The sequence below is a fragment of the Mytilus trossulus genome, chromosome 13, assembly GCF_036588685.1.
Source record: "Mytilus trossulus isolate FHL-02 chromosome 13, PNRI_Mtr1.1.1.hap1, whole genome shotgun sequence".
Taxonomy (NCBI): domain Eukaryota; kingdom Metazoa; phylum Mollusca; class Bivalvia; order Mytilida; family Mytilidae; genus Mytilus; species Mytilus trossulus.
The window spans coordinates 30,228,726-30,243,500 of record NC_086385.1 but is presented as its reverse complement, the minus strand read 5'-3'; the positions used below and the strand labels follow the sequence as shown (position 1 = coordinate 30,243,500).

The 14,775-nt window shown below is 32.0% G+C and overlaps 1 protein-coding gene across 1 annotated transcript; it reads left to right on the top strand.

Moving 5' to 3' along the window:
- Nucleotides 1–429: 429 nt before the first annotated feature.
- Nucleotides 430–6,781, top strand: LOC134694230 (uncharacterized). The gene is made up of 6 exons (XM_063555229.1): nt 430–507; nt 687–740; nt 3,030–3,157; nt 4,193–4,267; nt 5,163–5,280; nt 6,645–6,781. The coding sequence occupies exons 1-6, from the start codon at nt 474–476 to the stop codon at nt 6,779–6,781; spliced, it is 546 nt and encodes a 181-aa protein (XP_063411299.1). The 5' UTR covers nt 430–473.
- Nucleotides 6,782–14,775: the final 7,994 nt, after the last annotated feature.

Genomic DNA, 14,775 nt, shown 5'->3' with positions numbered 1-14,775 from the left:
AAAAAAATATTAAAAAATAGAGAATCTCATAAACACCAAATTACAAGACCAACTATGGATAATTATCCACTCTTCCATTTAGTGTACATGGTTTGAATCAATGTATTGAAGTAATAGACTAACTTAGATTATACATGTGCTTCATTTTCATCTTTAATATAAAAGGAGATGTGGTATGATTGCCAATGAGACAACTCTCCACAACAGACCAAAATGACACAGAAATAAACAACTATAGATCACCTTACGACCTTCAAAAATGATCAAACCCCACACCGCATAGTCAGCTATACAAGGTCTGTATTCTGTATAAACACAGGTACAATGTAAAACAGTGATGAGCCAATGTCCTGGTTATGGCATGGCCTGCAATAGTCACGTTATGGACTGTCTTATCAATATACTTGTTCTATATTAACCATCATGATAAGAAGAAGAAGCATTCAATATACTAATAAATTCAACTTGTAAATATGACTCCTTTAAGGATAAAACTTATAATTTATGGTAAATATGAATAAATACATTTTTTTGAATTGACTGAATATTCGGAAATATATATATTTAAGTGCTTAGAAAATGAGAACCTTGACAAATTATCTGATCGAGTTGTGGTATTCATTTTTAATTGGAGCACTCGGTTTTTGTACTTTTTTTACTGAAGTTTTTACTGTTATTTTTTACAGCTTTGTTATATTTGACATTACATGTTGTTTATGGAAAACATATTATGACGAGAAGTAAGTATGATCCTCATTTCATGATCGCTTGTAATTCGCCGTTTAAGAATCTAATGCATCATGGGTAATATTTTCAAAAGCGTTCACCAACGCGTTTATGATTGGTTTAAAACGTTATAAATAATGGAAATTCAACCAATGACGTAACGTAATTTTCACTTTGGGGTACGAACAATGAATTACACATGATGCTTTAGATTCTGAAACGGCAAATTATATGTTTTATTAAATTGTGTTATATATCCTTACCATGAACATTTGAATCTACGACAAACGAGACGATTTTCATTTAAAAATTATCAATTTCCAACACCATAGTAGAAATATACAAATTTTATCCGCAAAGGGAATGAACATTTTTGTTATTCAAAAGCTTGCAGCTGCTATGCAAGTTGAAAAACGTCACGAGTGTCTGAGCTCTAGGTTGATGAACCATGTTTATGTCAAAGAACGTATAGTTCTTTATATAAAAAGTTCATCCAGGGATACTAAGATATTATTAATAAATATTCTGTATCAACTTCACAGATAATACATAGGGGTAAATAAATAATAGATTCCGGGTACTGACGATGTTTATCATCTTAATTCATTTCTTAAGTGTTCTTCTAATTGTTTTTGTAAATTATGACAAATTATTTTATTATATTTTGATAATTTTATTTGACCTGCCAGTGGGTAGGTTCTCATATGTCCCGTTATTGTGGTTTTTTCCCCTATGGTGAGTTTTTGCATCCTTAGCTGTCGCTTTCGCTTATGTGTTTAATTTGTATAGATAAAAGAGTGTCCCCGAGACAACTCTCCACCCAAGTCATCATTATAGGTCAATATACGGTCTTCATCACGAAGCCTTGGCTCACATCGAACAGCAAGCCATAAAGAGCACACAAAATGACTAGTGTAAAATCAATCAAACGGACAAATCAACGGTCTTACCTATATATTAAAAACGAGAAACGAGAAACACTTATGAATCACATCAACATACGATAATCACTTAACATCAGGGTCCTGGCTTAGGACAGGTGCAAACCAAACAATAGCAATTGACGTAAGGTTGATTTGCATGATTGTAATACGCAGATTTATACTGCACTCGTTCTGTTTGAGCAGTCAAAATGCGTTGATCGTATATTTCCATGTCATATACAGTCACTGACCTGGGTTGAGTTCAATATCGTAGCAGCTACGTAGTGCTACGTAGATTTTGACTATTGAACGTGTAGCTATAGACTAGTTGCTACATAGATATTGATAGCAGCTGCGTAGCTGCTACGATATCGAACTCAACCCTGATATCACTTTTCTCATGAATATTTAAATAAAAATTGCCGAAATTATAATTAATTATTCATACGACCTATTCAACCTGTTCTTGTTTCCAATGTATAAAACGACTCAAACTTTTTTCGTTTGTAATTTTCCACTTGTTCATATTTTTGGTTTGCAAACAATTTATTATTATGTTTCATGCTTATTTTTGATATTTTAGTTTACCAGGTGACTAGGTAGATGTACATTTCATTGTGCAGTACATTTCTCCGCGCCTGCATGGTATGAGGCCTTTATATAAAAGAGGGAAGTTTCCCTATATTTAAATCAAATAATAACATACACATTTAACAACAATTGAAAATGTACTATTTTAGATTGCAGTATAAAGGCAATAATAGTGCATTGACTTGACATAGTAACGATATAAGGATTCGTCCCGAAACGGGGGAAAAACTCAGCACAGCCTCGCATTTCCCCATTTCTAAGCCTCATCCTTATATCGTTGATATGTCAAGTCAATGCACTATTATTGTCTATTTATATTGCTTGGTGTTTGGTGTATAAGTGATATGTAACATGCACGAAAAAAGGATGTGCACTATGCACTATAAAGTATAACACCATACTCAAATGGATCCAAATTCTCCAATCAATGTATTAATATTTTCAATACTTTTATTTTTGAAATTTTTGAAATTTTCACTATCGGTTTTTTACATGTTTTCAGGTGATATTTGAAGTGCTTTGGTGCTTCTAACAACACAATGTATTGACAAAATCCAGTGTTGTATGACGTTAGTGAAGTGATATTATGGACTCTAATTCAATTCTTGAATATGAAAGTATATTATTCTAATAAGTGCAGAAATAAGCTTTGTCAAAAGAGAAGTTGTTTGTTATTGCCAATTGAATGAACAGTCCAAAATTAGGTGAAAATTAAGTACAAGTAGTATGACGTATTACTTATCGGCATTTTTTCCAATAACTATAAATATGTAATATATAATTTTGCAGAATTTTCCGGGTCCAACAGTACAACTATTGACGGAATTACATGCTATGCTTGTGGACTAGGTGATGAGAGTACTCCAGTTAAACACTTATCTGACTGCACTAATATACAGACATGCCAGCTCGGTGAAGTGAGATATTTTCTAAATAAACATATTTTCTAAATAAACATATTTCCTGAATAAACAATTTTCTAAATAAACATATTTTCTAAATAAACATATTGTTGAAGGCCGTATGGTGACTTATAATTTTTAAATGTTTGTGTCATTTTGGTCTGTTGTGGATAGTTGTCTCATTGGCAATCATACCACATCTTCTTTTTTATATGTAAATTCAGGGCGATTTTTTAAGAAATGTTCATATCAACAGCTTGACAAAATGTTGGAAATCGAATTTTATATAAATTTTCGTAGTTTCGATGTCATACATTGTAATAATCTAGAATTACAAAATGTTTTCAAACAGGATGTACATATTAAACAAACTATTTGCTCCGTTGAAAACACAAACACACAAACTCACACACACAGATATTTTAATATATATACTTATATTATCGATGAAAGATGTTCGAGTCTTACTTGATCGAATTTCATATTTTCGTTATAAAATATTTTGAATCAAAATCATTATAGGGATCTTTAAGAAGAAAACAAATTATATGGTGATACATGTATGCCTGTCAAAGTATCTGATACTTTCTTGATCACAAAGAAATAAGAACAACAAAAACTCCATGGAAAATTTAAAATATAAAGTTGTTATTATATTTTAAGGCCAAATAAAAAGGTTAAACACATCAAACGATTTAATAACAACTGGTATATTTCTGACTTTGTAAGAGCATTTACTTAATATGTAGAAAGTGGTGGCTTATACCTGGTTTCATAGTAATAGCGACAAGGCAGTGAAATGTTATATGATTCGCTTTTGAATGTATAAATATATTGTACCTGAATTTATTATATGCTCTCGTTTCAATGTTTTTAAATTGAAACAACCCCATAAGGAAATAAAACCAAACTGATCAAATGATTGTGTATTGCAATTATACATTTGCTAAGTGTTTGACACAGTGCAGTTAAAATGCAGTTAGATTTCGTTCATACACACAACTTTCTTCATTTGTATAAAGGAAAATAGCGTGCATTATTTTTTTCCAGTTCTGCTATTTAGAACATATCTATGATATGGAGAAGGGAACAGATTATTATGTCGGTGGATGTCGTGCTCACAATGTAAGTCGTTTAATATATATGCAAATTAAAGATTAAGATGAAGGAGAGTTTTCTGATCATTCTAAACAGTTAAGAAATAAAACTGTTGACAGATCTCATAGGAAATGGCTGTACCAAGTAATGAATATGAATATCAAATCTATGAGATTTTGAATGGGGTTAAATGATTAAAGAATAATGCCCTTAAAACAATGAAGATTAGAGAATAACGGGCAAAAAAATGAAGATTAGTGAAATGCGTGGTCTAATTCTTTGAAGATTAGAGAAAAAAGGGTTAACTTTTTGAAGATTAGGGAAAAAAGGGTGAAAATTAAATGTTTAAAGAATAACAGACCCCCCCCCCCTCCCCTTTTAACCCCATCCAGACCCTTATCTATGGTCATATCTTTTTTTCCCTGTTAATAAAACTATGAGATTATGTTTTAAGTTTTCCAAAATCAGTCTCACTAGGAGATTAGTTTTTTTTATCAAAGGTACCAAGCCTATAATTTAATACGACAGCCATGCGATTCGTCACATACATGTAAGACTCGTCAGTGACGTTAAGATCAAAACAATCAAAAAGCCAAAACAAGTATAAAGGTATAGAGCATTGAGGACACAAAATTCCAAAAAAAACGTGGTTTTTGTTTTACATAAATAAGGCCGTTAGTTTTCTCGTTTGAATTGTTTTACATTGTCATTTCGGGGCCTTTTATAGCTGACTATGCGGTATTGGCTTTGCTCATTGTTGAAGGGAGTAGGGTGATCTGTCGCTGTTAATTTCTGTGTCATTTTGGTGTCTTGTGGAGTCTTGTCTCATTCATTGGCAATCATACCACACCTTTTTTTTTATTAAGTAATCTATTTACAAATATATCTATTTTGTCAATTTATATATTTTCTTTATTTTCAGATCTGTCACTTACAGACTTGTGTAAAAGATCAGTTAACTAGAAGACAGGATCATTCACAAATTGTTCTTTGCTCTGAGTGTTGTTCTTCATCATATTGTAATGGAAAACTATGCAATCGTAAGTATTGATAGTAAAAACCAGATAAAAACAACATTATCAAACCTTGTTTAAGGAATTTTACACTCTGTAGCTGTATCCAGAAGCATGCATACTATACAAAAACCTATTAAACATAACTTCAGTAGTATGGGTTACTTAAGATTTCTAAGTGCGACAGATATAAATCTGCAGAAAGTTTTTATATAACTTGTTTTTGAACGATTACTTATTACTTAAATTTACTGTTGCAATACTCTTTTTATATCGGAACTGGATAGCACAGCACTGTCTCCTGGAATATGAAACCCCTTGATACGATATGTCAAGAAGCAGGAGCCTTGATCCAGTGGTTTAAGAAATTAAACGACGAGTGCAGACTTATATTTTAGTTTTCAGAACTCGCTGTATGTATGCATAGAATACATCAGTTCCGCTAAAAAAAACAAATTGAAAACCAAATGAAAACCAAACCAAAGTAAAAATCAGTTAAAAACCGAAAAGTCTTAAAGGTTTTTTTTTTCTTTTATTAGTATAGAACATATGCTGATTTGAATGGTTGTCAATACAAGGATCTGAGAAAATACAGTTTTACAATTTATGAAGAGTAAAATTATTTTTGTTAATCGTTTTCATTGTAGATGAAAGATGTGAGCAATATTTCATATGTTCTGTCTTACCAGGATCGATAAATAATAAACTTAAAATCCAAATGGGACAAATCTCAATTAAAAATTAAATAAAATAAAATTTGGTCATCGTACAATATTGAATAATTAAAAAAAATCATATCGCAATGAAAGCTATATATCAAAAGACCTCAACATGGCAAATGTAAAACAATGCAGTTTAGAAAGGAAACGGCAAGGTGTATGCAAAATAAATGAATGAATAAAAAATTGAAACACACAGCAGCCAACGTCAACCACTGAAAATTAGGCTTCTGATTTGGAACAGTTCATACAGAACTTAGCATTAGTTTTAAAATGCAATCTATAGAATTTATATTTAACAATCTAATACAGGTTAATTAAAGATTCTTTAATGATCTGATGACACTTCCGGAGCACCTGAGATCATCCACCAGTTGTTTTCTTTGTTGTGTACTATTGTTTGTTTATATGTATCTTTCTCTTTAGCCATGTCGTTGTCAGTTTATTTTCGATCTATTACTTTGACTGTCCGTCTGGTATCTTTCGTCACTTTTCATGGTTGTTTACTAATATATACTCCTTACATTAAGAGATATGTCTGCTTTCACATCGCAAACATTAAAACGGTTTTAACATGTGCAAGGACGTTTTATTTTTATCATTGTATTACAGTATGCAATACATGTACATGGTTTTCATTATACTGTTTAGATCATTTCCATACTTTTTCAGTACCAAACGACCATAATTTAAACTTCACGACATGCTATTCGTGTACAAATATCAGGGATCCTAAAAAATGTCATACTATAGTAGATTGCCCTCCAAATGAGGTAAACGTTCTTTTATATCAATTTATTAACTATTAACAAAAATACAATATCTTAACTGTTTCGCACACATATTGAAATTGACTTTATCTCTCATGGTTAATTCAGAATATCATTTCTGTTTTCGATATGTTTATTACAATGAGGATATATGATCAAATGAAAAGACTTGACATTTCATTATACGTATGCAAAAATGTATTAGCGTATAAGACGACTAGTATAATTAATACTTCCGATTGGTCTGAAGTTGATAAATGTAAACCATTTTTAATATACCTTTATCCCTAAATTAAACACGCCAATAAAGAAGACTGAACTTTATTCAAAGAAACGAATATACGGACTTGCATTGAAAATAGATTGTTAATGCTCAGAATAAGTATGTAATCCTTATAAATTCAATTTTAAAAATATTGAATTTACATGTCCTTTTTATGTTCTCAATGACTTCGTATATTTTTTTTGGGGGGGGAGGCGTTGTATTATCTCAGTTTTAGCAAATATGGAAACTTGCTTTAAGGATAAAATAAGTTAAATCGAATGAGAAAGTTTTCATTTTAAAAGATTTATACATGACTTCAGTGAACAAACATAGATCTAATATCAATTGCTGACTAGTACATAAATGTCAAGGACTCAAAAACATAAATATACACGTCACAACAAGTATGGTGAAACAAGCTTTATAAATGAAAGTCTTCCATTTTAAACGACCTTCAAGTGACGTTGCTAAAAGGTTGTCATTTTAGCTTTCACATTCGACAATTTTTAAAAGCATGTAAATTACATGAAACCGTACATAAGCATAATCATTCTATTTAAATTTCAGATATGTAGTGTAGAGGCACAAGCAGCTTTGACTTCATTAGTATATGACTTAGGTTGTAAACCGAGAACGGTAAATATACAAAATGCGATGATTTTGTTTTTGTTAAACACAATTATGAATTAAGCTACAGTAATTAAACAATGTTCAAATTACTTCATGTCATAAATCGGCTCGAGGAGATAACAGAAACTGAAAAAAATGCATAAGCTCTACAAGGAGTTCGACATGGTTACACTCAAAAACGACTAATTCGAATGATATGTAGCTATAAATAGTAAGTAAAAAACTTCCTTTCTTAAGAAATATATCTAATGTACGTAATATATAAAAGAAGATGTGGTATGATTGCCAATGAGACAACTATCCACAAAAGACCAAAATGACACAAACATTAACAATTATAGGTCACTGCACGGCCTTCAACAATGAGCAAAGCCCATACCGCATATAGTCAGCTATAAAAGGATTTTTCTAAATGAATTGAACAGCTAACCCGTCTTTTATAAGGTTTTTTCATGACTTTGTAGTTATTTTTTATATGTGCTCTTATTGTGCATTTAAGTACCCGACCTCTTCTATGTTATTGTCAGATGTATTTCTATGTGTATTCATTCATCTGAAGATTAAAGGCCTTGTCTGCTAATTTCTAGTTTGAATTGATTTACATTGGTCATTTCGGGGCATGTAATTGCTGACTATGTGATATGGGCTTTCCTCACTGTTGAAGGTCGTATGGTGACACATAGTTGTTAATATTTGTGTCATTTGCTTTCTTTTGTGTACACAGTTTGTTAGGCTCTATTATGAATTGTCTCGAGTCAATATATAGCATATTGATTTAGATTAACTTTCTATTTTTTTATCATGTTCAAAGGATTTCCTCCAAAGAATTTTGTTAATTCACGTTGAAAATTATCATTGTGTGGTCAGAATAAGTAGTGTATCCATACTGAGACTTACCCGAATCAACTATATGTACGAACTTTAACAATACAACAAAAACACATTTTCGGAGTATGCAAATTGACGCGTTAGCGCTGTGACAGTAGAACAGTAGTAGTAAACAAAATATGCATCTTATTGTGTCAGTGTGTCAATCTTTTAGAATCTGTTTACATTTGATATTTGGGAAACAACTCCGTCAACGTATTAAGATGTCATAGTTTTAGTGATATCAACCTTTAATACTTAAACTGTTTTATATCTGCAAAAATAGCATGTTATACGATAATAACTTATTTTATTATTCTTCACTTTAAAATGCCTTATTCTGATTGGCTTTTAATTTACTCTATCACATAGCTGAGCGGGTGACAATTTTTTTTAAATGTCACCCTTTAGTCTACAACAATCAAAACTCGATAGTTTGAAGGAAAATTAATTGAATTTACATCAAGTAGTTAAATACAGTGCTTAAGTTATACGTTTTAGTTTAGATTTTATTATTTGGCTATCAAAATTAAAAAAAATAAAACATCTTGCTTCACTTAACTTTTGCAGATTTTTTTTAACACTCGCAACGTTGTTATGTACGTGACGTCATATAAAATAATTTGAAAATAAAATTGACATGTAAAAAGTAAAAACACAAAAATACGGAACTCCGAGGAAAATCCAAAATCAAAAGGCAAAATCAAAAGTCCAAACACATCAAACGAATGGATAACAACTGTCATAAAAAAAAACATAATAAGAGGCCATTATGCAGTGTACTAAATTTTAAATAACACATAGGGTGAAAGAGCAGATTGGTATTCCCCGAAAAAGCATTGTCAACCTTGGCTTCGCAGCGTTTGACAATGATTTATCGGGGTAAAAATCTTCTCAGTCACCCTCTCAGCTATGTGGGTTTTTTTTTATATAATGTGCTAATGGGATGAACTATAAGATGTAATTTTTTATAATTTATTGGTGTAGTTTCGATATAATTTATCTTTATAGATATGCAAAGGCTTACCAACTGTAAACAAACGTCAAATTGAGTTGCAATCAAAATGCTGCAACACTACATTGTGTAACGACCATTATAAAGGTAATTATAATTTTAATTTTGTCCATGAAGTTAGAGCTATTGAATAGACATAATGAAGTTACGATGCTGCATATTGGCAGTAAAGCAATTTCGTGACATTCAACGAATATAATTAATATAATGTAAATAGGTTGCAAACTAGCATCGTGCATATTTAATTTTATGACAAAAAGTACGGCGTAGGAAAATTGTATTACAAGATACGCATAGCTTGTCTTAACACATTTCAATGATAATTGAATTTCAGTCTTAACCGATCATATTGATCTGAACAGCATCAGATCATTACATCATTTCTGGTTTCCAGTCAATTTACAGACATATCCACTATGATATCGATTTAGTGTTGTTCAGACAATTATCTTGCAGTCAATTCAGTATTGCTAAAAAGCTTTCCAGAGAATTAAGATGTGTGAAGATAAATACTGAGTAGTGTGAAGATAAATACTGAGTAGTGTGAAGATCTTAATCAATTAACTGCAAGCACAATGTCAAAACAGTGCAGATGTAATCAGTCTGAAATATGTTTGACATAATTAATAGTGTTTAGTCATTTGAGAGCTATTTAGATCAACATGACAAATGCAAGTCAATATTTGTGAACTAGTGCAGTTACCCCTTTAAGGGTTATTATCATTGTACTTGGTGCTAGTGTGATACAATAGTATGCCTCTCTTATTCTTATTACCACATTCGAACAGCGGTAAACTACTATTCCTTTAATATAAATAAAGGCAACAGAAGTATACCGCTGTTAAAAACTCGTAAATCGATGGGTAAAAAAGCAAAATCTGGCTAACAAAGTAAAACTGAGGGAAACGCATTAAATATAAGAGGAGAACAACGACACAACATTAAAATGTAACTCACACAGAAACGAACTAAGCAGTGAACAAAATCCGATGAGAATAAATATAACATCAAAACCAAATACATGAATTTGGGATAGAAAAGTACCGTGACACGTCTTATAGTAATGTGAATTTACACTCGTTAAAATGTAACACACATTTTTAAAATCATTTTTGGAGAGCTGACTACATGACAACTGCTACCAGGACCATTACCGAATGATAAAGTTTAATGTAGGTTGTATAATAACGTGACTTTAGTGCACACAATAAGCTTCTCATAAACCACACAGCCACTTGTATATTTCAGATCAATAATATTGCTAGCCCAAGATATGTCTTATTGTCGTTATAAATACATTGTTATCAAAGGTACCAGGCTTATACTCGGCAAACTCCATTTGTATGTTGTCCAACTGATTAGTTAAGCCTTTTTCAACAGATTTGTATAGTTCGTTCTTATGTTGTACTGTTATACCACTGTCCCAGGTTAGGGAAAGGGTCAGGATCCCGCTAACATGTTTAACCCCACCACATTATGTACGTATGTGCCTGTCCATAGACATGAGCCTATATTTCAGTGGTTGTCGTTTGTTTATGTGTTACCTTTTTGTTTTTCGTTTTTTTTGTACATAAATAAGTCCGTTAGATTTCTTGTTTGAATTGTTTTACGTTGTCATTTTGGTGCCTTTTATAGCTGACTATGCGGTATGGGCTTTGCTCATTGTGGAAGGCCTTACGATGACCTGTAGTTGTAAATTTGTGTTTCATTTTGGTCTCTTATGGAGAGCCTTTTGATTTTCAGTCATATCACATTTTCTTTTTTATATTATAATTATAGGCCAAACGTGCGTTTCGGCTACCTCATCAGTGACGCACGCTCAGATCAAAATTGGTATTAAGCCAAACAAGTACTAAAATGAAGAGCATTGAGGACCCAAATTTTTAAGTAGTTGTGCCAAATACAGCTGAGGCAATCTATGCCTGGGATAAGAAAAATCGTATTAATTTAAAAAAAAATCATACTTTTGTAAACAGGAAATTTATAAAAATGACCATATAATTGATATTTATATCAACACTGAAGTGCTGACTACTGGGCTGGTGATACCCTCGGGGACGAAAAGTGCACAAGCAGTGACATCGACCCAGTGGTGTAAATTGTTATCAAATGTACCAGGCTTATAATTTAGTACGGCAGGCGAAGTATTGGATTTCGAAAATTGTTCAAATCTCGCTTATCGTTTGGGACGTGACATGTCAAGGTAACACACAAAATCTAAGGAAATCTCACTGTCCTCAAAAGGTGCGAGACAAGATTCATCGACAGAGTACACGCATACGTCTTCTTTTCATACATGCACCATCCACCCAGTAAACACTACACAAAATTATATAGATTACAATCTGTATAATAACAGATAACATATAATACTTGTATCTTAAGATTCTAAATATATATAAACATCTCAAAAATGGACGCTAGTGACTGGAAGTATAGATTTTGCGTGTTGACGTTGGTTATCATCTTAATAACGTGTTACAGTATTCTTTTTTTTTTTTGTCTTTATTAATATTACTTTTACTGTTAAGTCAGTTTTTTGAGATATTCATTTTACGTGACTCTGTGCTTATGTAAAACATCATACTTTGAACGACAAAATTATTTCATCTATTAATATTACTTTTACTTATGGATCTTGTCATACTTTGAATGACAAAACTATTTTATTCAATAATACCTTTTCTGTTAAGTCTGTTTTTTATGATATACTTTTGACGTGACTCTGTAATTATATATCCTGTCATACTTTGAACAACACAATTATTTTTTTATGATTATTACTTTTACTGTTAAGTCTGTTTTTTGTTATATCAACTTTACGTGACTCTGCATTTATGTATGTCGTCATACTCTGAACTACAAAATTATTTTATGTCTACCTGAGCGAATTCCGAACGCGCATTTTTACACACGGGCACTTGTCTCAGAAAAAAATTTCCTATATACCTTATTTTAACACAAGGTACTTAACTTGCATTTTAGAAAAATGTTAGGTGGTGACGAAGTTCCGTTTTATGCCGCTTTATAGGCTGTCAACCCCACTAAAGCTTGTTATATCGTAAATCTTAATTGATTTATCTATACAATGGTGTATAACCTGCCTACATTTGTTGTCGGAATCATCCGTAGCAATCCTACCAAAGTATGTCAATCGTAATAATTTTGCAAACCGCTGAAGAATTGGCAATAAACGGCCGCAGTAAATGATTTATTATAAAAATCGTTTTAAAAAAAAACTGTTATATATATAGTTTTCGTTTGAATAGAACTTATCATACAGTTAGTAAAATTAAGAAATAATTCATCGGGGCTTGAATATATCGTGATTTTACCACGGGTTGGCCCTTTATTTTACCTTGAGCGATAGCGAGGGGTAAAATATCGGCATAAAGGGACAACCCGTGGTAAAATCTAGATATATTCAAGCCCCCATGAATTATTTCGATTCTAAAAGGACAAATACGGCAACTCTTTTGGATCGAAGCGCTCTAGGTGGAGGCAAATATTTGCCGTTCCCATAAATAAACGCACTATTAGATTGGCGTAAAAGAACGGAGCAAACAGAATTAGTGACATGCTTAAACTATTAACAATAACGTATTTAGATAGTTTTGGATGAATTTAAACATGATTATTTAATTATGTGTTTATATGTTTTAAAAAATCGCTTATATCCCATTTTAGCATCGTTTGTTTATGTTTCTTTGTTGTGATGATTTTCCGTTTCACAAGCATTTATTTTCCCGTAAAGTACTTATATTCTGACGTCATTGTTCTATGACGTTGAGTCGCTCATTAATAAAAAAAAATATTGACGTGGGGGTACAATGGGAACAGCCCATGACATATATTCATATTTTACCACGGGTGTGTACTCAAAGCGTTTGACGACGTCATGTTAGAATTGTATGATATACCGTGAAAAAAATCTAACAAGTGTTGTTTGGGGTATGTCTAATAAATTACAAATTTTCCCATGACGTCAATGTCTTTCAGACTCTCTATTGACTTTACGTATGAAATGAAACAAGATTAGATAACTCCGAGAATCATTTAGACTTTCCCATAGAATTTACCAATCGGAAACGGAGATATACAAGGAGCATGACGCGTTTATTGCCAATTCTTCAGCGGTTTGCAAAATTATAACGACTGACATACTTTGGTAGGATTGCTACGGATGATTCCGACAATAAATGTAGGCATGTTATACACCATTGTAAAGATAAATCAATTTAGATTTACGATAAAACAAGCTTTAGTGGGATTAACAGCCTATAAAGCGGGATATAACGGAACTTTGTCACCACCCAACATTTTTCTAAAATGCAAGTTAAGTACCTTGTGTTATAATAAGGTATATAGGACAAGTGCCTGTGTTTTTACACCAGAACTGAAAACCTTCCATCCTTTACGGGTAGACTCTACATAGATAAATAAAATCGTATAAGATAAGCAAAATGAGGATGTTAAATTTGATGTGTGCCTTTTTGTGCTTCTTCGTTACATTTGTTGTTTTTATAGTGACTAAGATGATAACACAATGTTGACTGCTGTACCCTGATTTTTGACATTTTTATTCTTGAAGTATCTTTGTTTTGTTAACGCATCTTTGACAATGTTGTAGAATTTGATGCGACTGTCATACAAGTGAGAGGTTTAGCTAGCTATAAAACCAGGTTCAATCCACCATTTCTACATTAGAAAATACCTGTACCAAGTCAGGTTGTTATCCATTTGTTTGATGTGTTTCGACTTTTGATTTTGGACTTTTCTTTGTGAATTTCCTCGGAGTGCAGTATTTTTGTGTTTTGTGTTTTTACTTTTTTTTGAGACACAAACGTATCGTATCTGTCAGCAAATTTGTAATGGTGACCGCAAAATTAATATGCGATGTCGATGAAGTCGTGTTTTATCATTACTCAATTAGATCAGATTTTTGTAACTCATCCTTCATAATCAATTCACAATAATGTAAACATGCAGAAATGATGTTTTCTGTATATATGTATGTAGGTATGAGAAGATTTGGTATGAGTGTCAATGAGACAAATCTCCAGCCAAATCAAAATGTGTAATAGTAAACCATTAAAGGTCGCAGTACGGCTTATAAGTCTGAGCCTTAGCTCAAAATGCCAGCAAATTGTAGATTACCTTAGACGTATTTGGCACAACGTTTAAGAATTTTGAAACTCAGTGCTCTTCAATTCTGTAACCTCAATGCTCTTATATTTGGAACCTCAATGCTCTTAT